The 26,942-nt window shown below is 49.4% G+C and overlaps 1 protein-coding gene across 9 annotated transcripts in view; it reads left to right on the top strand.

The window, feature by feature from the left end:
- SHANK1 (SH3 and multiple ankyrin repeat domains 1) overlaps positions 1-26,942 on the top strand; it is a 122,484-nt gene that overhangs the window by 82,399 nt on the left and 13,143 nt on the right. For 5 of the 9 annotated variants that reach the window (XM_083582334.1, XM_083582337.1, XM_083582332.1 and 2 more), the window contains 10 exons: positions 4,189-4,271; positions 5,611-5,735; positions 7,122-7,257; positions 8,358-8,441; positions 11,199-11,222; positions 11,459-11,515; positions 14,915-15,039; positions 15,741-15,843; positions 16,674-19,116; positions 24,835-26,072. In XM_083582334.1, the coding sequence (XP_083438460.1) occupies positions 4,189-4,271; positions 5,611-5,735; positions 7,122-7,257; positions 8,358-8,441; positions 11,199-11,222; positions 11,459-11,515; positions 14,915-15,039; positions 15,741-15,843; positions 16,674-19,116; positions 24,835-25,402 (3,748 nt within the window). In that variant the 3' untranslated portion in view covers positions 25,403-26,072. Of the gene's footprint in view, positions 1-4,188; positions 4,272-5,610; positions 5,736-7,121; positions 7,258-8,357; positions 8,442-11,198; positions 11,223-11,458; positions 11,516-14,914; positions 15,040-15,740; positions 15,844-16,673; positions 19,200-24,834; positions 26,073-26,942 lie in introns of those variants that run through there. The other 4 variants (XR_014540979.1, XR_014540980.1, XR_014540981.1 and 1 more) reach the window with 4 other exon arrangements.

Here is a 26,942-nt window from a genome sequence, read left to right as displayed (position 1 = left end):
GGCGGCGGCGGCGGCCTCCCAGCCCAGCGGAGCCGGCCCCCATTCATGCCTCGCGGGCCCCCTTCCCCGGCGCCCCATTCATCCCTTCGCCTCGCGCCCGCCCTCCGCAGCCCATTCACGCCCGCGCACCCGCCCGCCATTCATGCAGCCATTCAGTCAGTCATCCAGCGCCGCTGCCGGCTCCCAGCTCGCGCCCTCCGCGCACAACGCCTCCCCCGCTCCATGCACCCGGCCATTCAGCCTGCGCGCGCCCGCCCGGATTGATGGATGGATGGATGCGAGTGAGAGCCACGGGGGGACGATGCTGACGGTGTGTGATGGGTTGAAGGTGCTTGCCAGAGAGATTAGGTATGTGAGCGCGCGCGCGCGCGAGGCAGCGAGGGAGAGTCCGGTGGGGGGGGGAGAGAGATTAGCATGCCTCTTACGGAGAGAGGTGTGTGTGCCTGTTTTTGAGAGGATTGCGCGTGTGTGCGCGCGCAGTGTGCGTCAGTGAGGGCTTGTGTGTGCGTGTGTATGCATCTCTACATACGGGTCGGGGTGTGCTGTGTGTATGGTTAGGTATTCGTCTACACGGTTTGTGTACCTCTGTATGGCTGCACAGAGGGCGTCTGGGAATGATTTGTGCAAGGTATGCATGGTAGTGCCTCTGTGTGCATGAAGATTCTTGAGGGTGGGAAACGACATGGGTGTAGACTCTCCGTGTACACTGTGAAGTGGCTGTGGGTGCTTATGTGTCTGTGAAGTTTGAATGTGTGTGTATGTGTGTGCACATCTGCATGGGCGCCATCCGCTGCATACAGCTTCACTATTGATTAATGCTGCCGTCATAACCGTATTGTGCCCTGAGATTACGGTGGCTGAGGAGTTCTGGGAAGCAAAGTATTGTATGTGTACATGTGCCTCTCTATGATGTATATGTGTTAATGTCTGGTCTATGCATATGCACAGAGCTGTGTGCTGGTAAGCAACACACATGCATTCTGGATTATGGTTTGTTCTGTTCTTCATAGTAAAAGCCTGACCCTGTGGAGCATGATGTGCTATATCCTCTACACATACTAAACAACACTCCTTCCAAGCATGTGCATTGGTTATGTACACGTGTAGTGATATATCTTTGTGACAGTCTGTTGCATGCAGACAGTTTTACATACAGGTTTGTTCATGAGTATAGTATGTTTTAAATGTGATCCTCCTCTCCCTACCCCCCAGTTCACCTTTAACATCCATATGAAAATTTGGGCAGTTGCACGTTGTGGTCTGTAGATCCAAATGTATATATTTGGTGCATGAACATAAGCTTAACTTACTGTGTGCATACAGATTACTGTATACGGAGTCTGCATTGACTTGTGAACATTTGAGCATAACATGCATGCTTCAACGCATGCTATCACATTTATCGTATCAGTGTGTTAACCCTTGAATACGTACACCAGTCCCTGCATATATTATATCTAACGGAATAAGCCATGCACTTTTTAATTGGAAGATTGAGCTTCCAAATCCCTTTACAGTTACACTGCAGTGTTGAAAACTGCAGCTGTGTGCAGCTAGGTTTAGTTGTATCTTGGATTGGGCCTGTGAGGATAAGGAACAAAAGGGAGATCTTTCCAAGGCCTTGTTTTGCCATGGGTTTCTGCAGAGAACTCATATATGTGTTAAATATATGTTAATGTTATGATACGATGATCTCATCAAAGGAAAACTGTTCTGTCACTTGCAGTTTGCTACCTTAGGGTGCTGGGTCCGGGTGTCCAAAATGCTGGGGGGAGAGAGGTTTTTGCTTCTGTAAAGCACTGTTGCCCTCGCTTCAGAAGATGGGACTTGGAGCCGCTTCCCTGTTCTTGTTCCTTTCCACTGGTTGGGTCCATGTGGATCGCTAGAATCTCACGGGTTCTAACCTCGAGAGGCTTGGCCTTGAACTAAGATGCTTGATAGTTCTTTCTCCCATGCTTCTCTCCCAGGGATATTCTGTGCAGGATTACGTTTCCCTAATGTAGAGGATCTGTGTGAAGATGGGGACCAGGAGATGGTGTGGGGTTTTTTTTGCTTGTGCCACTTATACTTGGAGGTGCATGGAAGCCCAAAGTGTCAGTCTAGCACATGACGAAGGTGCATTGTTTTGGTTATTGGGTGGCATTAGAGACGCAGTAAATAAATATACTTTGGAAGTATTTGGGTGCTGAGCATGGCTGTGTTTCAGGTGGGGATTAGATTTCTACAAGGTGTGAGGATGTTATCACCATGCATGTACATGCTGGGGCTCAGGAGTTCACTCATGAGCATGGTGAGCTGTGAGATGGTGTCTGTTCACTTGGCACAGCTTTCCCAAGTCTGCTCTGTATCCAGGAAATCTCCTTCTGTCGGCAGCGTTGCTATCTGTGGGTGTGGCAGCATCGCACATTTCTGTTCACTGCATGTTGCTTGTATGTGTTCGCCTGCCAGTCAAAAATGTGCTTAAAAAGAGCACATCTCTTACACACATACCTCTTAACTGTCCAATATGGACTGTGCGCGTTTCTCTTTCTAATGCTTTGTGCGCATTGAATAGCACCTGTGGTACGGTGCGCTAAGGGTATTCTTTCTACAGACTCAAGTAAATATGGGATAGGTTAGCGACCCACCGGATCAAGCTGCTCACCAGCCATGTGTATCGTGTGGCCTGCTAGATGCTTTGATGGCCTTCCTGTTTCTGCAGTCCTGGCAGGCAACAAAAAGAGGTTTATCAAGTCCTTGGTGGCACATGACCTGTGGGCTAAGTTTGGCTCAGTGGACCTGTTGTAGAGACTGCTGTGGGTGCATGTAAGGCCTGTAACTGGGATCCATGATGAGGGAAGTAACATATGGAAACTTGGAGGAATGCTGTCAGGGCAGCTGGAGTGGCAGTGCTTGTGGTTATCGACTAGAATTGTAGGATTGCCAAACAGGGAGCTCCTTCTGTTGTCTGTTTCCCTGTCAGATTGCTGTCAGCAGTGAACTCTGGATTCTTGGGGGGCGGGGGGGGTTGATAGTACCAACACAGTGAAGCCTGCAGAGTACTTTTGTCATATCCAGTGAACTGGATTTATGGCTGTGTGCCATTCTAACCCCACAATGCTATGTCTATCAGCAGCAGGCACTGCATTTTCAGTTTTGCAGTACTGTGAAGTGGTTATATTTGCAGTGCCTGAAGCCTGTGCAGTACTTGTGGTTTTTGTATTTGCAGCTAGAATAAATGGCTGCCTGCACTGTGGCACTCTTTCTGCAGTACTGGATAGGGTGGCTGAACAGTGGGCTTTATATTTTCAGTACTGCTCCAGACTTGCAGTAGGCTCTGGATTTGAATGTGCCATGTGCACTGGGACTATGCAGCTTCTTCTGCATAACCTATGCCAGTCTGATGCAGTGCCAGTGAGCATACATGGTATATTTTGTGTTGCAGAAGTGTTGCCCTGGGCAGTAAGCTCTATTTTCTCTGTGTTGCTTGTAACAAAGGTTGTGCAGTGGACACTGTATTTGGAGTATATGTCTGTGCAGTGTTTTCTGTACTAGTCATGCTGCTTTCCTGTGTGCTACATTTGCACTGCTACAGCACCATGCAGTGTATATTTGCAGTGCAAAGATTGTGCTTTGCTTTTTATAAATTTGCTGGCAAAGCTGTAGATAGCGAGCACTGTGCAGTGCATTCCAAGGGGGTAATGGGTATATTCTGTGCACTGACATCTGTATTTGCATTGAGCGTGTGCTGCTTCTATCAGATGTTGTGTAGTGTCTTCTAGGTTTCCAGAACCTAAGCCCTGTAGACCAGGGAGGCTTTGCACTTGCATTTGCAGTGCTAAGGCCTCCTTCAGCAGGAACAAGTTCAGTGCTATTTCCCTTTGCATTGACCCTGTTTGCCCTTTCAGAACCTTGACACTGTGCTGCCTCCTCTAGCGGGTTCCATTGTTAGTGTGCAGTAGGTGCCATATTTGCAGTATCAGAACTTTGTCCAGCAATGGAAAGGGGAAGGAAGAGAAATCTGGAGCCGGCAAGTTCTGCAAACCAGGTGCACCGTGGATTTCCTGCATGAGTGATGCTGTGTTAGCAGTGCGGGGCAGTCTATTACGCTCTAGTTATTCTTTGTACATTGGAAGAGTGTCTGAGTCGGGAATTCCCATTGGAATGTGGCTGCCTCCTAACCTGTCCTGTTGTCTCTTTCCTTTGCAGTGACTACATCATTAAAGAGAAGACAGTGCTGCTGCAGAAGAAGGACAACGAAGGATTTGGCTTTGTGCTAAGAGGGGCCAAGGGTGAGAGGGGGAGTTAGCATCACTCTTGGACACTAGGGCCACCTCTAGCCATTGGCTAGCTGTCAAAGGAGCCCAGGTCTACACTGCCCGCCTGCCCACCTCCACTGCTTTCCCCTGCTTCAGAGCACATGAGCAAGCTCAAAATCAGTTAATGAAGATTAGTGACTGCTTAACTGGCTGTGGCCATTCTTATAGTAGGTTGAGGAAATGGTGGGCATAGGGAGAGTTGATAGGAGGCCGATAGCCTGGGAAGATGGGAGTTGCAGTCCTGCAACATCTGAACGACCAAAGTTCTCCTTCTCGGCCTAAAAGAAACAGTGCCAGAAGGTGCTGAAATGGATGAAAATTGATGCAAAAGGCTGGGTACAAGGTGGAAAATTTGGTTTTCCAGGAGAGAAAGCTAGGCTGGCTCTGGATATTTGGCTTACCTTAAGCTAGAGAGCCAGGGTGTAAGCTGTGCTAAAAAATGACAGGTGCTGGGGCCGACCTTCACCTTGCAGGGATGACCTTGATGTAGAAACCTGCCCCCTAGCCCCAGATGCGTGTGGCAGGGGCTGGTCATGGCCTCGAGGGGGAGAATGGTGCTTTGCACGCACACAGAAACAGTGTTTGAAATTAGCCAGGCGCTAGGCACATTTTGCACCTGGCTTTCAAACACTTTTGGATTATTGAATCTGGACTGTTTGCATGCACTAATACCCCATCCTGTAGAATTCTATCCATTATATTTTATCTGCACAATCAGAATGAATTTATGGAACCAAAATGCTTTTTCTGTGCAGCCTGAGCATGAGCACTCACCATTAAGGAAAGAGGTTTGAATAGGCCAAAATATATGTGGACTGTGCCTGGATCAAGTGGCTTTTCTTCTTTTAAGTTCCCAAAGCTAGCTCAAGGTTGTCATCTGAACTAGCCAGATGTTTAGCTGAGAATCAATCACAGCCAGTCCATCATTTGAAAAGTAAGACTTTGGATCCATCTTGCCCCAAAATGGCAACTAGGCATTCTGCGTTGGCGATTGTAACCTTGGTTTAAGGAGCCATTTGGCGCCTAGCTTATATATCTGAGTTTCTGACACTGCTCAGAAGCGCCGACTCTGTTAAACACTTCCCAAGCTCCACCGCTCGCTCCTGACTTTGGAAAACAAGGGTCTTCAGATCTGGGATTTGAAACGAACGGTGGTTTGTTTTCACAGAGAGGAGGTGTCACAGAAATGCCAAGCAAAGCCATGATCCCCTGTGTTGCCCTCCTGCTGCCACCCCACTCGCTTGCCCACCCCAGCCTGGCAGGTGCTTATGTAGCTCCAGGGGCGTCACTTAACACACCTCTCTCTTTACAGCGCAGACCCCAATTGAGGAGTTCACACCCACCCCTGCTTTCCCTGCGCTGCAGTACCTGGAGTCAGTGGATGAAGGGGGTGTGGCCTGGCAGGCTGGTCTCCGCATGGGGGACTTCCTCATTGAGGTAATGGTTTGGCAGACTTGCCTCTGTGCTGCTCTTGGAACTTTTCACAAACTCTTGTGCTACACTCGTGTTGCACGGGGAGGGTGCATATGGGCGCACGAGTGCTTCCTTGGGTATCTGCACTGGGCTCGCACATTTAAAAGCAAGTCCGCACCATTGCGTGGCCTGTGTTGTTGTTTTTTCTAATTACCAGTTTCCAAAGCTTCCTTATGTTTTCCAGGGTTTCCCCTCATTGAACATACAGGTTTGTAGCTTTGATGGCCCGTTCTATTTCTGTTTTAAAAATAAATAGGCGTTTCACGAAGAAACTAGGCTGAATGGCACATAATGCTGCAAATGTTTGGCTTTTGTTAGGACTTTGCAATTATGTTATACGTACCACCACCACAATCCTCTGATTTAGTCATAGGAACACCAGAAGTGCTCTGTTGGGTCAGACCCAGGTTCCATTTTCCCACAGTGATCAGCAAGATCCTGCTGGGGTGCCCACAAGCGGGGCGTGAGAGCAGCAGTATTTCCCTGTTCTTGCTCCCCAGTGACTGGAATTCAGTGGCTTTTTTGCCCCCGGAGATGGAAAATAACAGACCGTAGCTGCCATGAGCCTCCCCAGCCCCCCTTTAAAGCCTTAAAGTAATGGCTAGCTCACTCCTACTTGTGTGTTTCATTCTAGCAATGAAGTCCTTTCCTGAATCGACTGCTAATCAGTTCTCTTGGGTGATCCTGAGTTCCTGTGTTATATGAAAGGGAGAAGGAATTCTCTCTCTTTTATCAGTTGCATTCAGGTTTAGGCTGCAGCGACGGCCCCGCTAACTTGGGAGTTAATTCAGTGGGATGCCGACAACGTAAACAACCTCTGAGTAGGTTAGGATTGCAGCCTTAATCCTACTTCCGAGTTGACTTGTTGGAATCACTGGGGCTTAAGTTTGTCTACTCTGTGCTAAGTGCGACTAAACCTGGACCCCACCCCGTTTGTATGTTAAATTTGCATCCCGCCTTTCTGCCAAGTGGTGCTCAAGGTGACTAACAATGCCAATTCGGCATTTTGTTATCTTTTATTGTAACGGCAATGAAATGCAAAGTTAAGAGGAAAAGCATTGTAACAAGGCAAGTGAAATATCAATGAAATCAATTTTTAAAAAGACCAGTAAGCTTCTACATAATTACAGCTCTGCTTATAGGAAGGCCTAAGTTAAAATGAACTTGCCTGCTGGCAGAAGGTCATCTGAGACATGGCTAGACAGGTCTCTCTTGGCCAGGCATCCCAAGACCTGGGGGAAGCCACCTAGAGGGAGAGTCCTCTTGAGAGTTCCTGCTAAATAGTTCAGAAGTTGCCCCGCTGCTTCCATCCCAGCCTGCACTGCTTTAACCATCAGCTCTCCACTCCAGGTCAATGGACAGAACGTAGTGAAGGTTGGACACCGACAGGTCGTCAACATGATTCGGCAGGGCGGAAACAACTTGATGGTAAAGGTTGTCATGGTGACGCGGAATCCGGAGATGGAAGAGGCCATGAAGAAGAAAGGTACCACCGCAGTGCATTCTGGGATGGTGCTTTGGGTTCTTTTTTAAAAAGAAAAGAAGGGGGGGGGAATATGTTGTTCAGAAGTTAAAGATGGGAAGGCTCTACTCTTGAAATCTTCTCCGAGTTGGAGAATGGGACCTGCTGGGGCTTAGAAGCAGGAACAGTAAGTCCCAGAGGTGGAAAGAAGATGAAGTCCCTACCAGAGAAGAATGGCAGATTAAGATGATGGATTATGCCGAAATTGCTAAAGTGACCGGAAGGATCAGAAATCAGGAAGACCAAAATTTTAATAAGGAATGGGGGAAATCTATAATTTATTTTAAAAACCCTTGAAAACAGCTAAAAGCGTTAGTAGGATGGGAATAACACTTGTAGTTTAATGGTGAGTTTTGGACATAATGGAGAGGTAGAAGATTTGGATTATCATAAAAGATGCAGGAAGAAATGACTAACAATATGACCCACAAAGGGGAGAAGTCCAGGAGATTCTTTGGAATCTTGTCTTTATGTTGTATGTATGTCTAGAATCAAAGGAAGACGCGACCTCAGCGCTACACTCTGAAAAATATATGTGGCCCTTCGTGTTACAGGTCATATGACTCTCCTTCAGGGACAGCTGATTTAGGATGCTTCCCTGAAAGGATAAATCTGGATTAAGTGGGCAGCGGGGAGGGAGATACAGACTGGAGTATTGATGCCAAAACATTATGTGGGCAATGCAAAAAACTTGCATGTGTAAGGAGCGTCAATCTCACATTAAACTTACCCACGTGGGCACTGTTACAGAAATACCTTCAATCTCTTCAAGGGATAGCTAGAACATTCTTGTATGTTGAGTCACTCCGTGGATTCTCCTATTGTTTTTGTACCAGTGCCTTCCCCTCTTCCTTGCCATGGTGTGTTCTGGGTTCTCTCAGGAGCTGATGAATGCATCCTGCATTCGAGCAAAAGGAAAAGTGGTTAGGGTGGCAAGATACAAAACTTACTTTGGATGAGAGGGCGGTCCAGCGGGTTCGGGGAAAGACTGGTAATGGGAATTGGATGACACGAGTCTGGTTCACAAGCAAGATCCCAGAGCTGCTTCTTGTTTTTAACTGTAGCTGCGCCACAGCAGACAAGACGATTGCCACCTCCAGCCATCTCCTTGCGCTCCAAATCCATGACATCTGAGTTGGAAGAAATGGGTAAGGATGCTCACGGGTTATCATTTCCTGCCTCAAGAGTATGAGGGGAACTGCCACCCCCGATCCATTTCATGATGAACATACATACATGCCCTCTACTGGAGGGAGGGAACACTGCACTAGAAGCACAGTGTGACCAACAGACATGACAGTGACCTGGCATTTAGATGGATGCATGTACGGCGACTGTGCAGCTGATACATGTGTCATCTTGTGGCCTGTTTGGTTTGGGCAACTACTTCTTCTTGCACTTATTTATTTGCTAAAAATATTGTTTGGGTCACCCCGTAATAGTTGTAGTTCTGCCCTGAGGTGCCTCTGATGTGTGTCCTCTTTTGCCTTAGAGTAGAAGACCTGCAAATGATGAACAAGGCTGAGTCAGATATTCAGAATCTTCTCCATGCAGTGCACCTTGATTATCCCAAATGAACCCATTCGTGCATAATTTGTTACTATGGTAGAACTTGTTTTTTTCTAGCTGAAGAATTCATTGTCGCCCCCCAGATTTGAGGGGCCCTTAGGGAAGAGGTCTTAGGTGCTTCCAAAGTGGTTCTGTTGCCCACAGTATGATTGTTGATTTGAGGGTTCCTCCTAGGCAAGACCCAGGCATGGACTTTTGAAGGCTTCCTCTTGGCGTCTCACCCCGGTTTGTCCAAATCCTTCAAATTCTGCTTAAAGCAGAAGTCGGCAGGAGACTTGCATGGAAGCAGTTATGCCAGATGGATAAAGGGCAATCCTCACTGTGACAGGAAGTTGCCGCCATCTGCGTTTCAAGTTACGCATTACCGTCCCCATGTGAATGTGTCCGTGGAGAGGGTTTCCAATGTCTGCACTTGGCCTCAGCCACTGGAATCGCACATAGAAAATGCCGCAACACAGAACCTGGAATAGGTTTTTCTTTTAAGTCCCAGTTTCATTCTCCTAGCTGGGGCATACTGTGGGGCAAGAGCTGAGCCTGATTTTGCAACCGGAATAAATTTTAAAAAAACGAAACAAAACGTATTTTAGCTGCTCATCCCAAATCATCATTTTTTTTTACTGACTGCAGGCTTTGGGGGAAGGTTAGATTGGTTGCAAAATCTGGTGTATATAATGATTTTGGTGAATAAATGAGGGTTTCCCAGTTTTATGCATCATTATGGAAGGGGTGGGGTGTCATTTGTCACTGGCTCTCCTCTGTCTCCATCTTCTTTCTTTTTGTCCACCCACGGCTGCCCCGGACTCTCAAAACCCATCATAGTTGAGAAAGGTGAGTTCCTGTCCCCACCCCAAATTGCTCCAATAATGGCAAGAAAGTGGGCTGGATTACAGAAACACACACACTTCCCTTTTGCTCAGAAACGGAGACTCGGAGGATGAGGGCTCTCCGCTTCTTCGCACTGTTTTGAGTAATGTTGCTGCTTAAGGAAGGTCTCCCCTCCCTGATCTGTGACCTGATATCAGTGATCTTCCTGTGTCAAAGAGCGAAATAGCAGGGCTGATGCAAACATCTAACCCAGCCAAACATTCATATAATTTCAGGTGTGGAAAGGAGCGGTGATTAGATGAAGGGAAGCATATTTTTAGGCCGGGGGATATTTTAGGAAGCGTTCAGTAATACAAGGCGGCTTGAGGGCTTTTCATCAGTCCCCCTATTTTTGAAAACCTGAAGGGGAGCTGCTGCAAGTGACTAGGGAGCCCCACTGCTGACACACTATCGAAGTGGCACATCCCTGGAAACGGCACTAAGTCATTGTAGAATCTTAGAATTGGAAGGGACCCCATGGGTCATCTAGTCCAACCCCTTGCAATGCAGGAATCTCAGCTAAAACATCCATGACAGATGAACGTCATGTAGTGTCCTTTCCAAGGACGTTTTTAAATTACACCACAGCAGCTTGGGAGAAGCTCGCACGTTTTTAAAGCGTATTTTCAAAATAGGGGGAAATGAGATTTCAAAACCCCTTGGACAACTTTGTAACTGCAAATACTACATGCACCCTACCTACCCACTCGATACACTAATTTCTCCCCTCCCCACCCGCAACGGGTGTCACCGAATTCTCCCCACCCACCCACTTTGCAGGAAAGAAGCGCCCAACGGGGTGGAGGCTCGTGGGGAACAGGGCTAGGCGTTTGGGGTGAGGAGTCCTAAAGGCTTATAGGAATCATGGCAGCATTGCCAGAATGTAGATACAAGTAGCCTAATACACTTCAAGTTATTTATTATTTTTTTAGAGAACGATTAAACAGAATACCGCTTGCAGGCTTTACCTTATATCTCCACTCCTAACAGGGTTAGAGATGAGTGTGTCTGTGTCTTTTACATTGTAATCATAGCCTGAGATGCTTCGGTAGAAGCTAGGCCCTCACAGGCCTGCCCATGCCCTCTTGAACTGGGAGGATTCTCTGCCTCGCTCCCCCCCCATCCTCAATTCATAGACTCCTTGAACTGTAGAGTTGGAAGGGACCGTGAGGGTCATCTAGCCCAACCCCCGCAGTGCATAAAACATTCGCCCAACGTGGGGCTCAAACCCACAACCCTGAGATGTTAAGAGTCTCCTACTCTACCAACTGAGCTGTTGTGGGCAGTGACAGATGCCTCAATGCCCGTGAGATGCCTTAATGCCCAGTATCTTCTCTCCCACATCCTGCCCAAATCCTTCTGTTGTTACAGGGAGTTTCCAGGCCTCCCCCCCCCCAGCTATACCTTACTCCTCCCCCCAAAGTGGAGGTGCTAATTTCTTCCCCTCTTGCTATCTCCCTCCCACCATCCAGTCTCCCCCTGGAAGAAGAAAACAGGTGAGTGTCACGCATCCCTCACCCCGCCACGCACGCACCGAGCCACCTCGCTTATCTCTCATTGCCTCCCACCCAGCACCACCCTGCACTCTCCCACCGACGCTCCCATCGGTTGCCGCTGCCGCCCCCCTCCGTCCACACAGCTCCACGAACCGGCCTTCCTAGACATGCCGTCCCCAGTCCACCCCCCCTGCACCTCCCACCCCCGTTATCCTACCCTCCTGTCGTCTCTGCAGATTATGAGCCGGCGATGGGCACTGATAAGAAGCGGACTGTCTATCAGATGGCTCTGAGTGAGTACCAAGCAGGCCCTGGCGACCGCCAACAGTCTGCGGGAGGGAATCTCGGGGCAAAGGCTGGGTGCCTGCGAAGCAGCACTCCTCCTGGGTGCCCTCTGGGAGCGTTCCTCATGCTTCATTGCAAGAGGGGGTGCCAGTTATTTCCTGCATTTGCCTTAGCAGGTAACAGAATTTGGCTTTTCACGCTGCGGAGTTTTGCAGCACCGCGGTGTGAAATCTTCAGTTTTGTCTTTACTCTGGCGTACATGTGCAGAACAATGTTTGAGGACTAGGGAGCATAGCCACGGCTAGGGTTTATGGAATAGGTGTCAGCCTGCAAAACAAGCTCTTGCCAGTTCTTTAAATCCAACATCCTGGTGTTTGGGTAGCAGCCCCCTTGCTGTTGGGGCTGGATTCAGGGCAGAAGCCAACAGAAAAAGAGATTTTCAGGTTTTCCTATCCCATAACAGCAGAGATGCAGGACTTTCACTCTTCCAGATGTTGCTTCTGCACTATAAGACCCATCATCCATGCTGGCTGTTGGGGCTATTTATTTATTTATACATACATACATACATACATACATACATACATACATACCCACCCCACCCATCTGGCTGGGTTTCCCCAGCCACTCTCGCCGGCTCCCAACAGAATATTAACAACACGATAAAACATCAAACATTAAAAACTACCCTAAACAGGGCTGCCTTCAGATGTCTTCTAAAAATCAGATAGTTGCTTATTTCCTTGACATCTGATGGGAGGGCGTTCCTACAGGTCAGGCACCACCACCGAGAAGGTCCTCTGCCTTGTTCCCTGTAACCTCACTTCTCGCAGGGAGGGAACCGCCAGAAGGCCCTCAGAGCTGGACCTCAGTGTCCGGGCTGAACGATGGGGGGTGGAGACGCTCCTTCAGATATACTGGGCCAAGGCCATTTAGAGCTTGAAAGGTCAGCACCAACACTTTGAATTGTGCTCAGAAACGTACTGGGAGTCAATGTAGGTCTTTCAGGACTGGTGTTATCTGGTCTCAGCAGTCAATCCAGTCACTAGTCTAGCTGATGGAAGCTGGTATACAGCTCACAATGAATGGGCTGTGAGGAGCACCAGTCTTGCCTTCTTTGCCAAATGGCTGGGAGGTACACACACAAAACCCCAAATACCAATCAGGTTGTTTGATGTGGTTTTACTTGTTGAAGGGGGCGGGCAGTGTCTGGTAGCAGGATGGGCTTGCAGCAGTACTGACAGTGTCATCTTTAAGGCCTGGGGCTTGAGCCAAGGGTACTGACTCCCAAGCATAAAAGTTCCTGGCTGGTGGTGAGAAAGTGTAGTCTTGTGTGGGCATGGGCAGAAGGTGAGCTAGTGGGAAGTGCAAAGAAGTCAGGTGGAGCTTGCATGCACAAGGTTCCAGTTAGAAGGTCCCAGCCTCTCTAGTTAGAAGCTTAACTCAGGCAGCAGGACTGGCCAGGCAAGATTTCTCTCTCTTTTTTTTTTTTACTAATCTTTTTATTGATATTTTGGAAACGACATCAAACAATACAAAAAAGAAAAAAGACTGAAAAAAAAGCAAACAAACAAACAAACAACAACAACAAACAACGCCTATAAACATAAAACAGACAAACCAACATAACATCACTCAATTGGCTTCCTTCCATCTCGGTTTAGGCAAAATAAACTCATCGCTTATCTGCAGATTGTATTATATCAGCTCTTTACATCGCAGGTTTTAGATTCCGCCCACTGTGATTTTGGTAATACCTAGATTGATTTCAATGTAACTTAAAAATTTATTCCAGTCGTTCGTAAACTTAACGATTTTTTGATGCCTAATTTTTTGTGACATTCTAGCTAATTCTATATACTCATATAATTTCATTTGCCATTCTCTAATGGTGGGGATATTGGAAGTTTTCCAGTTTTGCGCTAACAAAATCCTGGCGGCCACCATTGCATATTGAAAGAATGTTTGGTCTTCATTTTTGATCTCCTCTCCGATCATACCTAAAAGGAACGCTTCAGGTTTTTTGGGGAAGGTGTATTTCAGTATTCTTTTTAATTCATCGTAAATTTGTCCCCAAAATCTTTTCACTTCGTCACAGGTCCACCACATGTGAAAGAAATTACCCTCTTTAGTTTTACATTTCCAGCATGTGCTGTCTCCGGTCTTATACATCTTCCCCAGTTTTGCCGGGGTGATGTACCAACGATACATCATTTTCTCCATGTTTTCTCGGAGAGCAGCACATGCTGTGAACTTCATACCTTTCTTCCAAAGTTTTACCCATCTGTCAAACTCCAGATTATATCCAAGGTCTCTGGCCCATTTGACCATGACTCCTTTCACCACTTCATCTTTAGTATCCCAGTCTAACAGTTGGTTATACATTTTGGATAAGAGTTTAGTATTACTTTCTAAGATTTCCACCTGGTACCTGGACTTTTTTTCACTCATTCCTATTTTTTTATGGTCGTACCATAACGCATTAATTTGGTGAAATTGTATCCATCCAGTTAATTTATCCTTTAGCTCTTCGTACGGTCTAATTTTCCACCCTCTTTCTGATTTAACTAGGAGATCTTCGTATGTCCATCTTTCACATTCCAGATTTAACTTTTTTATTGTTAAGATATCAATTGGTGAAAGCCACCAAGGGGTGTCTCTTTCAATCAGCTTTTTGTTCCTGTTCCAAACTTCTAATAACGAGCCTCTAATGATATGATTAGAGAAGCCTCTATGGATCTTTCCTTTATCATGCCACAAATAAGCATGCCAGCCGAATCTAATGTCAAATCCCTCTAGATCCAACAAATCCGTGTTTTTTAAAATGGCCCATTCTTTTATCCAACAAAGACAAGCGGCCTCATAATAAAGTTTTAAGTTCGGAACTGCAAAACCCCCTGCCAGGCAAGATTTCTCTAGGTGTGAGAGACCTGGGAAAGCTGGCACCAGTCGGGGAGACGTTATTGGAGCTAGGAGAGTCTCTCCTAACCTTGATGCCCTTCAGATGATATTGGACCCCCAAGGCTCAATTCCCACAACCATCAGCTGCAGCCAAGAAGGTCAGTGGTCAGGAATTATGAGAGTTGTAGTCTAAAGCGGAACATCTCAGCATAAAGCATTCTCCATAGTTCGTCTGATCTTGGTCTGGTCCTGCAGTGCACTTTCTTAGGCAAGAATGCAGATTAGGATAGCTCAGCATAGATTTGGTATCCTGGATCCGAAGATGCAATTTGCCCCTGTAAATTTTAAGCACATTGGTGGACCGTAGGGATCATAATTTTAAAAATAAGAGACTACATGAGACTGAAATCAGGTCACCCTTAGCCTGATGGGCAAAGGGACATAGGCGTGCTCTGCGTGGGGGTGGTTGTAATCTTGCCTCTTTCTGTGATTCTGCCTCATTTCAGACAAATTGGACGAGATCCTGGCAGCAGCTCAACAGACAATCAACGTGGGGGATGGATGTGGCAGCGGAGGGCTTCCTTCCTTGGGGAAATCTCGGGGCTCTGCCAAGAACTATTTCTCTGCTGAGGTAGGATGGAGCACAGCTCACCAGTGGAGCAGACATCTAGCAAGATCTGTTGTTGTTTTGATCAAAGTTTCCCTATGCAGAGAGTGAAACGCTGGCTAAAAAAGTATTCTTTTAAATGCAATTGCCAATATGTTCCCTCGTGAGTTTTCCTCTTCAAACCCTCGGTTGTTGAATGCTATCCACTTGATACTCTAATATTCTGTGGCTACTAAGCTGTTTTGGGGGATCATTTTTGCCCCATCTAAGTTTGGGGTGTGTGTTTTGTTTTGCTTTACTTCTTCAAACCTTAGTATCCTGGTACTAAGTACCTGAGTTCACGATTAGAGTGATAGTTTATCTTCTCTTCTCTGGGAGAGGGGAAACCAATAGTTTTGATAATGCTGGTAATGTTTCTGTTCGTACCTATATTCTTTCTCTTGAAAATTAATAAAATACATTAGTTTTTTTTAAAAAAAATAAAATATAAATAGAGTGATAGTTCATTATTGCTGCTACATCCACCCACCATGGGCGTAGGCAGGGGGCAGTCCCCCCCCCCATCAAGTAAGTAAACAAAAATACTTAACTCAGTTCTGCCCCCTCCAACATAAAGCCTGCCCCCCAAATAAATCCTGACTACACCCCCGCCACCCAGCCTCTCTGAGTCCTTTCATCTGCTCTTACCAGTTCTCTGGCTTCATCTTTTTCTTTCTTTCTTCCAGCCCAGTTTTGAACAGCACCGCCTGAGTCAGGCCAGTTATGAGCGCCCATCCTACCTGCCAGCCAGTCACCCCCCAGGCATGATGCTCCGCCAGAAGTCTATTGGTGAGACAGGGGTTGGGAGGGTGTGCAGTAGTCGAGGTGTCTGGGAGCCAATGTACTGGGAGCCAATGTAGGTCTTTCAGGACCGGTGTTATATGGTCTCGGTGGCCACTCCCAGTCACCAGTCTAGCTGCCACATTCTGGATACTTGTACAGCTGCAGCCAGGTCCTGGTCTGGAGATCGAGTAAAGGTCACTGCTCCAGCAGTTGTCAAAACTAAAAGTCCCCGCCTTCCCACTGCCATCTATGTTTCTGCCTCTCCAGGGTTTCTTGCAAGCAATTGAAGACTGTTCCTGCATGCAGCCTGTCTTTGCTCCTCCCATTTCATACCTGTCCTGGTTCTGGGAGTTGGGGGGGGGGGAGCTTGTCACAGCAGGAGGAGACACCTGTGACTCTTCACCAACCTGACTCATCTCGTTCCCTCCTGACTTCCCTCCTCTTACTCACCTGCTTCAGCTTCTGCCTCCGATTCTGGACTGCTCTCTGCCACAGACTCTACCAGCTCACTGAACCCTGTTACTCCTTCAGCTTTCGATATCTCACCACCACCACACCTCGGACTCTGAGCTGTCTTCCCTTGAGGGTTCCCCAACTAGTGCCTTCCGGCATTCGTGGTCCAACAGCAGATATGAACGAGAAGGGCCGGGAGGGAAGAGGGAGTTCTCTTTGCTTAGAGCAGGGCGGGGGAGCCTGCAGCTCCACACTCCCAACTCCCATCAGCCCCAGCAGACAGGACTAATGATTCAAGGATGGTGGGAGCTGGAGGGCCGCAGGTTAGACAGTGGAAATATGGGAGAACGGTTTGGTGATGATAGCATTCCTTCTCTCCCCAGGTGCCGCTGAGGATGACAAGCCCTACCTCACTCCCCCTGCCATGAAGTTCAGCCGCAGCCTTTCAGTCCCCGGTTCTGACGACATCCCCCCGCCTCCAACCACCTCCCCTCCAGACCCCCCCTACAGCAGCACCACGCCCTCGGCGTCCGGGCGTGCCACACCCTTGGCCCGTTCCACCTTCAACCCCAGCAGCGAGGCCAAGCTCTACTCAGCTTCCCTGCACCAGGAACCGTCTTACGAGCCGCGCTCCCGCGACAAGATGTCCCTCTACCGCCAGGAGTCTGAGGCGGGGGCCGAGGGGTCGACCGCCCGCGGCTGGCGGGGCCACACCCCAGACCTGCGCTACTACAACCTGCCGCCGCGGGCCACCAACACCGCCATGTATGTCCCCACCAAGCCCATGCGGCGGAAGGGGCCGCTTGTCAAGCAGACCAAAGTGGAAGACGAGCAGCGCCAGCAGCAGGGAGCCTCTGCCTCCCAGGCGCAGCCGTTGCCTCTGCAGCCCCAGATGCCCGCCCCGCCGGAAAAGAGCTCCATCCCCATCCCTACCATCATAATCAAAGCCCCCTCGACCAGCAGCAGCGGGCGCAGCAGCCAGGGGAGCAGCATGGAGGCCGAGAGCCAGCCGGAGACGGCAGTGCCTGTGCCCTCGCTCCAGCTCCACAACAGCATGGATTTCACCAGTCAGTTTGGGGCGGCCCTGGTTGGGGCTGCCCGGCGGGACCGCGAGTGGTACAGTGAGGCTCGCCGCAAGTCTGCCCTCTTTCTCTCCACCGAGCAGCCGGACGACGACTCTCAACAGACGCCCATGCCCCGTCTCCGCCACTCCAAATCCATCGACGAAGGCATGTTCTCCAGCGAGCCGTACATCCAGCTCAACATGGCTCCCTGTTTTGGCAGCGGCGCCGGCAGTGGAAGCAGCTCCGGTTACCTCCCGCCTCGAGCCGCGAAAACGTACGGAGCCAGCACCACCAGCGCCTTCACTTCCGTGTGCTCCAGTTTCCTGCCGCAGTTACAGGCCCACTCGACGCCTCTCATTCACCCGCTGACGGGCAAGATTTTAGACCCTGGATCCCCCTTGGGACTGGCCCTGGTGGCCCGTGAGCGGGCCTTGAAGGAGTCCCAGTCTCAGCAAGAGAGCCGAGATGACAGGCATTCGCGCCCGTCCTCGCCCCGGTTCGGAGAGGCTCCCAAAACACCAGAGTCTCCCGGAAGCTCCATCCTGCGGCTCTGGGGGACGCCAGAGCAGCAGCAGCACCATCACCACCACCACCACCAGCGCCCGGCATCACCACGGAAAGAGCCCGAGAGCCCCCGGCACCCCTCTCCCGAGCAGCAGCAGCAGCATCCTCCGTCCTCGGCCAAAGGCGCGCCGTGGGAGAAGCGGCCCGAGGAAGGGGAGAAGCTGGAGCTGCATGTGCGTTTCATGGAGAACTGCCGCCCAACAGAGGAGGAGGAAGGGGGCCAGGAGAGTGGGAAAGCTGAGGTGGCCACTGCCCCCGCGGAACGCGTGGCCGAGGAAAACGGGCTCCCGTTGCTGGTGCTGCCCCCTCCCGCCCCATCCATCGATGTGGATGACGAATTTGTGTTCACCGAGCCGCTCCCGCCGCCCCTCGAGTTCTCCAACAGCTTTGACAAGCCCGAGTCGCCCCCCAAAGCCGCCAATGAAGTCCCTGCTGCAATGACCCCTCCAGCCGCGCCCCCTGCTCCAGCCGCCTTGGACTCCACGGCATCCAGCTTGACTTCCTACGACAGCGAGGTGGCCACCCTGACTCAAGCCGGCACAGCAGAAACCAAGGAAGCCCCTCACGTCAACTTCTCTTCCGTCGTGTCCTCCATCGCCATCCCTCCTGCCGAGGCCCCCGAAGCCGTGACGGACTCGGGGATCGAGGAGGTGGACAGCCGCAGCAGCAGCGACCACCACCTGGAGACCATCAGCAGCGTTTCGACTCTGTCCAGCATGTCTGGGGAAGGCACCGAACTCTTGGACACCTACATCACCTATTTGGACGGACAGGCTTTTGGGGGAGGCAGCGGCAGCGGAGGAGGCAGCAGCAGCGGTGGTGGCGGAGGCAGCACAGAGAAGAGCCCCCTGCAGACCAAGCTACGCTCGCGGCCATTCCCTGGTCGCTTGCCGGTGGCAACCCCCACCAGCTCCACCATCTCGGTTTCTGCATGTACTGAGAACATGTTTGCCCTCACGCCCGCTCCGCCCTACCACCAGCAGCCGGCCGCTGCCGAGCCGGGCAAGGAGCTGCAGCGGAAATCCCCGACGCTGCCGTGGGAGGAACCCAAGGCCTCCCCCATGTCCACCATGAAGGCCAGCATCATCAGCGAGCTGAGCACCAAGCTGCAGCAAATGGGCGGGGTGTCGTGGTCCCGTCCGCCCGACTCGGTGGCTTCTTTCGGTTCAGAGAGGCCCAGCTCCTTGCAGAGGCAAAGGTACTAGGCGACTGGAGCAGGAGGAGGAGGAACAGGAAGCAGGAAGCCAGCCCCGTGCATGCCGCATCTCGTGTTTCAGTTGGGTTTGTCTCCTTTTCTCATTCTCCCGTCAATGCTTGCTTTTTTATGATTTTTATTTTTTCCTTTTTTCTACCACCATTACATCGTTTGGTGTGCTGGCAGGCACAGGGCAAGGGTATGTGCTCTTCTATGGAGCACTTTGCCCGTCTTGTTCAGCAGGTATGCATGGTGCATATATTTACTGTACCACTGGCTTGCAGTTGTATGTGTGTGTGCACACAGACCATCCCAGCTGCTTTTTGCGTGCACTCAGAACACAGGCCCAGCTCCTCCTTAGGCATCCAAGGAGACCATCCAAACCAGCAGCATGACTATAGAAGCATACACACGTATTTAGGGTCTGTTGGCATGTGTGTGCATCTTGCACGCACAAAGTATATACCTTTGTCTTGTACTGTACTCATATGTTCAGGCAAAGGTCTCTTCAAGCCAATAATGGGCAAGACTCTTCCTCTAATGTCCAATGTTTGCTCCTAAAGGATCAGAAACAGACGCAAGTATTTTGAAAGTCACCAAGCCATTGGGTTTCACAGCACATTGTGGCAGGGATCAAGAAACAGCCCTTTTTGATTAGCCCACATGCTGACCCATCCTGCTGAATGGAGCTCATCATTTTGGCTTTCTTGGTGACAACCCCTTGATTATATTACACTGCAGACGGGCAGCAAAAATTGGCAGTCTTGGTCTTGATAGGCCACCACGCATGGGTGGTAGGCTGCGTTTGCCTTGTGGGCCTGCACTGGAGACCCAAATGGTGTGTGTAAATGCATAGAGGAGTAAGATTTCCCATTTGGGGATGGAGGCCTGTAGTTCAGTGGTAGACCATCTGTTTTTCATGCAAAGACCTCATTTCCAATCCCCAACCTCTCCAGGCTTTTTTTTTGAAACCCCAAAGAACCTCTCCCAGTCAGTGTAGACTGTATGGACCCAGTGATCTGACCTGGTATAAGGCAGCATTCTGTGTTCCTGTGTTCTTTGTGCAGCGTTCACATTTCGTTTTGTGGGGGGATCCTTTCTGCTGAAGATCCCCTTGGTGTTTGCTGTGCAGCACTTGCCTTGCAGAGCCTTGCATCCTAGTGTGCACTGAGTTTACACTCTGGGGAGGATGCTGGTCCCTGCTCCCCACTAAACAAGGGACAAACTCCCTGTGACCCAGCAGGTCTGGGAATGGCTTTCCAACTTGGTGCCACAGCACTGGGGCAGGGTGAAATTCTCCCCATGCTGTTTTCCACTGCAAAATTCCTTTCTTCCCCCAAAGTTGCGATTAGCCCTACTGGAGGCAGGAAGACAGGTGTCTCTGTTGAACATGCCATTTTCTTTCTGCACGCCTCTCTCCAAGCAAGGCTAATAGCCAAAGGCAGGAAAGGATTTGGATGGGGGAAATGGCGTGAGAGGGGAAACTCCCCCAGTACCCCTCTCCCAGTCAAATTCCAGACACGCACCTCTGCTTTTAGGCTTTTCTTTTTTTAAAAAAATAAAGTCAGATGACTTAAGAATATGCTCTAAATTGCAACCAGGACTTTGCTACAGTTTTGTGTTGCAGGGAAAGATTGGTAATGAGGGACAAGCTGTCACTAAGGGCTAATCTAGACTGCCTTTAGTGCCACATTCCTAGGCACAGGTCTAGGATTTAAAGCTCTGTGTCTGAGCATTGTTGGGGTTTTGTTTTGTCCCAGCGCCTTTTCCTGGGAAAACTCATCTTTTACTGCTGAATCGGAGCAAACGGCCATTGGGTTTTCTGTGGGTTGATGTTTGCTCCAACTCAGTGGGAGAACATGGGTTTTCCCAGGAAAGGCGCCTTGACAAAAACAAAACCCAGACATGAAGCTTTAAAGTGTGGCCCTGTGCCTGGAAGTCATGGAACAAAATAGAGTCTGGATCAGCCCTAAGAGAAGCTTGTCCACCATGACTGGTATTTCCATTGAGAAAACCTTCAGATTCCCTGGAACACAGTCTGAAAACACTGACAGTAGCAGGTATATCTGGAAGAGCTCTCTGGAAGGCGGAAGGGGGACATTTTACCTTTAGACCCAGGAAATCTGTGGTTTAGTTGTCTCCTCTTCTGCTACATTATTATTATTATTATTATTATTATTATTATTATTATTATTATTAACAAATGTATAGACTGATTTATAACATAAAGCCATTGAAGCAGTGTACAAGATAACAACAGAATAAAACACTGCAAACACAAGTTCAAAAACAATGAAATCCTTGCAGCAGGCTTAAAAGCAGTAAGAAACTTTGCAAATTCTTTAAAAAAGCAATAAAATAATTTCTTCAGATGTACAGTTGTTCCGTGACTAGGTCAGTACTCAGGGAAAGTAGGCACCTACTCATTGTGACACTGGGCACCTAATTTTGGCTGGAAATCAATTCCAGAGAGCTGCAGTGCTAAAAGCCCAGTTTCTCATACAAGCTGAGCACACCTCTGGGGCAAATGGTGCTCTCAGCACTGTCCCATCTGCAAACCACAGTTGCCAGGCAGGAACATATGGGACAAAGCTGTCCCTTACAACACCCTAGTCCCAAGTTGTTTGTTGGCCCTACACCAGGGGCAAGGAACCTGTGGTACTCCACTTGAGCTCACATCATCCCTGAAAATTCACCCTGCTTGGCTGGAGCCGATGGGAGCTGGAGTGCAACAACATCTGCAAGGCTGCTGGTTCCACATCCGCGGACTCCGCACACACATCCTTGCTCAGCTTCTGTGCCACGGAATCTTCCATGCCAGGGTCTTTTCCTTCCTAGCTGAGGTTGCGTTCCTGTAGCCACCTGCTCCTCTCTTTGCACCTCCAAAGTGGACAGGGTACACCCTCGGGCTGCTGGCACTTGTGCTTCTATATGCACACACTTGTGGAGAGGCATGGGCATTGTGGGTCCACAGCACTCTCCATCCAACACAGTCGCATTGCTGAGTTTTATTTGCTCCATTCTGTCATTCATCTGCGGTCACACATCTGCGCTGGGAGAATTCACTTGCCGTTCCTCCGATGCCGTGGAGTTGGGAAAGAGAAAAGTTGGGATCTTAACGCCCAACACGCATAATCAAAGCTGCTTGTCTTTGAATGGGTAGGAAAGATCGGCTGACAGTTAGGACTCCTGTGTCTTTTGTGGGATGGGTTGGGAGTCTTTATTTCAGGGGAGGGGTCCTGGGTATTTTGAATGGGGTGGTGTGAAGAAAAGCAGTGGGATGCATAGTCTAATGCAGCCATTCTCGACCTGGTGTCCTCCAGACATTTTGAACTACAACTCCTATCAGGCTCAGCCAGGATGATAGGCACTGTAGTCCAAAACACTAGATGCTCAATGGGCTATATCAGAAGAGCCATAACTTCTGAGCACTATGGGAAGGTGGAGTGAGGGGTATGGTATGGTACAAAATGCTCTGGAATGGAGGTAGGGAAACAGATGGCTTCTGGAAGAAAAGAACCATTCCTGAATTCATTGGAGTGGAATGAATTCTTCCTTCAGAGGCTACTCTAGTAAGCATATCTCCTTCCCACAAGGCAGTTCCGTTCTGCTTGATCCATCCACTTTCCTAGTGTGAGGCAGGCTTGTTGTGGCTCCCTCAGTTGCCAGCTCAGTGCACTTTATTTTCCCAGTATGGAAGATAGACTGGGGAAAGTTCCATAGGGCTCCCCCTATTGAGTTCCATTGACGGTGCACATCTCAGAGAAGGAGCCTGTTTTCCTTATCAAGTTGCTTTCCTTTTCTTGGTCATTATGAAGCAGGGCCTCAAGCCCTGTGTGACCCAAGTTAGCTTGAGTTCAATGCCTTTGAGATTGCACACAGGAAAAGGCCTCTTTGTCGCTTTGTGAATATCATAGGGGGATGACTGAACTTGGAAGGATTTTCATTCATTCCAAAAATCCCGTTGTGTGTGCTTTTTTAAAATGGCAATGAATACATTCAGGGCGGTGCTATTCTGATTTTTTTCTTCCCAAAAGAAAAATCTGAAGCCCAAGTTGCTCCATGAGAGTCAGTTCAGTCAAGGCCAATTTTTGATGAAGACTCAGGGCTTGTCCACGTTTCCACTTGTGCTGTGTCTAGAAAGCATGGGTTGGAGTGGTTTTCTCTTGACCCTCATTTTCAAGGCAAGGGTCTGAGCAGTTTTCCCCTTGCCTTGCTCCTTTCCAAGGGAAACCCCACTTTTTAGCAATAGATCAGAACAATGCTGGCAAGGGCTGATGGGAATTGGAGTCCCTAGAAGACCACAAGTAACCTACACTTAGAGGAGGCCAAGCCTCCTGACTTTCAGAATGGAGTTTTAATAGATACATTTAGGCTTCATGGAGATACCTCTCTGATTGTCAAGGCAACCCTGGCAGAAGTTTTGTTTTTAAAAAAACTCCCAACCACCAGGTCTATTTTTACGCTTGCTGAAGTCTAAATTTTGTTTTTTTCACCATGTGTTCCTGTTTGGTGGCGGGAATTTCCCTATGCCTGTTGTGGCCCACTGTTATGCCAACCAAACAAATGTGGGGAGGATGGAAATGGCAGCAGACAGTGCAAGCGAGCTTCTCCTTTTGAATGAATGTGTCATGGTTAGGGATGGAAATGTGCCTTATGTCAGACCATTCCTGTTCCACTGTTGAGGAACTTCTACCAGCTTCATGAAGGATCACCAAGCAGATGTTACAGTGATTGTGTAGCTGCATTTTCTTTGGAGCAGTGCTCCATATCTAGCACAGCTTGCACCATGGATCCTCCCTTCTCTACACCTACTGCCAGCAACCTCTTGACGCTGGCAAGAGGATCCAGGTGTGGAAGCCATCTAGGTGTGGAGAGAGCTGCCACATGGAAATGGTCTCCGTCCTGGATATGGTAATGTGGATTCTCCTTACTGCAACCTTCTGGTTCTCCATCTTCAAAGGTAATTTGAGAAAGACCAGCATAGCTTCATTTATATGAGGAGTTTGCTGTCTCGTGTGGTTTTGTCCTTCGTTGGCAGTGCTCCTGCAAATCAGTGCTCAGTCACTTTAATATCTTCCTCCAGATATTTGTGAGTTTTTAAATATATATATCTAAAACAGCAGTGAGAAAAGTGTGTGTGTGTGTGTGTGTGTGTGTGTGTGTGTGTGTGTTTTGAAGCTTATTTTCCCCGCAGGCTGGTTTTCTTATAAACTTCTGCCTCACTGAACTTTTTACCCATGGGGACAACAAGCTGTGTGGAGGGAGGGAGTTCTATAAGAAAAGCAACCCTCGGGGCAAGAGAGGAGCATCCCCTCCCCCCAAACTTTCATTCCAGATTGCAACATCCCACATCTGCTTTGGGTTTATTGGATTTCCAAAAAAGGATTCTTGTGCCTGACCATTGCATGTGTGCGACTGGACGTGTACACAGTTTTCTGCCGATGTCCAGGTACTGAGATGTATGCCAGCAAGTGATTTCATATACCAAGGGTAGGGAAAGTGGACCTTTGCAATGAGTGGAATCTATAGCACTGGTTGGGTCCCATCATCCTTGACTGTTGACCATGCTGGCTGGGACTGATGGGAGTTGGGAGCCCCAACAGGGTCACAGGTTCCACATCTCTATCACAGTCAGGGCTGCAGGGAAGCCAGTCTTCTACTCCAGCTCATGTTTTCTTCTGGCTAACCGTCTCTTGTTCCTTGTCTCCTTCCCTGCAGGCTCCCAGATGAGACGTCCCCATCACTGATTTCCTCCAAGCCCGTAAGCAGCCTTTTCCATAACTGGCCTAAGTCCCCCCAGGGCAAGCACCCCAAAAGTGTGGAGTTTGACATCCGCCCGGCCCTGCGGCGCGCCCCGAGTCCAGCTGCCCTGCCCAGTGAGCACAAGATTAGCCCAGCCCCCAGGCCATCCTCCCTCCCTATCCTGCCTTCTGTGCCCATATACACCGGCGTCTTCGATCTCCGCGGCTCGCCCACTTCCGGGGGCGAGCACCCTTTCCCCGGCTTCCCCTCGGGCAGCCGCTCTTTGTCTCCCACCCACTTCCTGCCGCCGGCCACGGACAAGCCGTTCGGCTCCAAGCCACTGCCTTTCTGGACCAAGTACGACGTGGCCGACTGGCTGGAGTACCTGAAGCTGGGCGAGCACCGCGATCGGTTCCTGGACAACGAAATCGATGGCTCTCACCTGCCGTCCCTCACCAAGGAAGATTTCATTGACCTGGGCGTGACGCGAGTCGGGCACCGCATGAACATTGCCCGTGCCCTCAAGTTTTTTCTGGAGAGGTGATGGGGGAAAACCGCCCTGCCCTGGGGAGCCTCTCGCCTGAATGTACAATGGACCTCCACCAGTGGGGAGAAGTGGGGGGGTGGAGGGGTTGCAGCTGTGGGGCTAGGCACAGGGGAAGCTGCGAGGAGAGACCCTGCGGGTGAGGGTGGGGATCCCCCCCTGGCAGAGAGATACTTGGAGAAGCTCACCAAAGCTTGCCTGGGCACCCTCAGGGGTGTGCACTTTCCTCCTCTGTGATGCCATGTAGCAGTTTGCCCATTTCACTCATCCAACAGCTGCCGCCGACACAGCATACGGACACTTCACTTGCAGAGCATCGCTTTCCAAGCTATATATAAGTGTGTGCGTTTCGAGTGTGCGAATCTGCTTACATGCACTTGCCCTTCAGGGCTCCATCGGCATTGCAGCTTGCTTCCTCACCTTCGCTGCCTCAAATGGATGGCGTCAGCTGTCCAGCAGCTCATGCCTGCATGTATATATAGATAGAGAAGATAGATATCTATATTTCATCCTCCATGCTGCTGATTGTTCTTACTTTGCAGCTGTTTGCACGTCAGTTCATCTAACCATGTAACAGCTTGCCCTGTGCATCTTCACAGTACCAGGGTTGTTATGTACTCTGCCTTTTATATAAAAAAAGAACCTCTGAGAAAAGTAAATTTGCATATATGCTTACTTTGCAAAATTAATTATGTGCTGGCTGTTGAAGAGGAGGGTCCAGATCCCACAAACTCATTAGGAATCTCCCTGAGCCACTTTCTTCCTCCCCAGACCCCATCTTTGGGGTGTTTGTTAAACATTGCCCATTTAGTCATCTTTCCAGTCATAAAACTAGAAACTTGCTGTCTCTTTTTGAAGTAGAAGCTGAGTTCTCAGCATGCAGGCAATTTTGCACCCATTACTGAACAACATGCTTGAGCAAAGCATACAGACCCATCCCAGACACTCAACCTGAGCATGCAGCTGCCCTGCACTACTGCCAGCTGTGGGTGAGCCTCGTGGCCCTTTTAGTAAGGCAAGAGGTCTGTTCTGCTGCTGCTGAGCTCTGGCTCAGTGGCAAAGCTGTGTGTGGGTGACTTGCCAGGCACACGCTGCTCAACAAATCAAGCCTCCCGTTAGAACGATGTGTGGTATTGCCTCTTTCCAGTGGATGGATCCCACATCAGGCTTGTAGCGTTCAAAAGCCAAAATTAGCTGGAGCCAGTAGTGTCACAGGGTTATTACACAACAATATTGGCAACTTGGATTGGGAGGGAAGGAGAAATAGCTGGCACAAGTAGTATCAACTGCCTGTCCCATGTAATTCCAGCAGCATGGGACCAGCCATGAGGAAACATCATTCCAATATGAACAGGGATCATTTTGTGAGTCTTGGTGTGGTTTGTGATCGGAGATTGCCTGTGGCTCTTTCCGCCCTTTTGTCATAAATTCAGCATTGTAGCACCCACAGGGCTTATCACAAAGAGAACCAGGTGAGGTGCAACTGAATGGCAGAACAGCTGCATAAAGGTGTGTGCCTTTATGCAAACATAGTCAAAAA

Source organism: Podarcis filfolensis (assembly GCF_964270895.1).
Source record: "Podarcis filfolensis genome assembly, chromosome: 13".
Taxonomy (NCBI): domain Eukaryota; kingdom Metazoa; phylum Chordata; class Lepidosauria; order Squamata; family Lacertidae; genus Podarcis; species Podarcis filfolensis.
The sequence above is the reverse complement of the archived record's forward strand: the minus strand, read 5'-3'. Positions and strand labels throughout refer to the sequence as shown.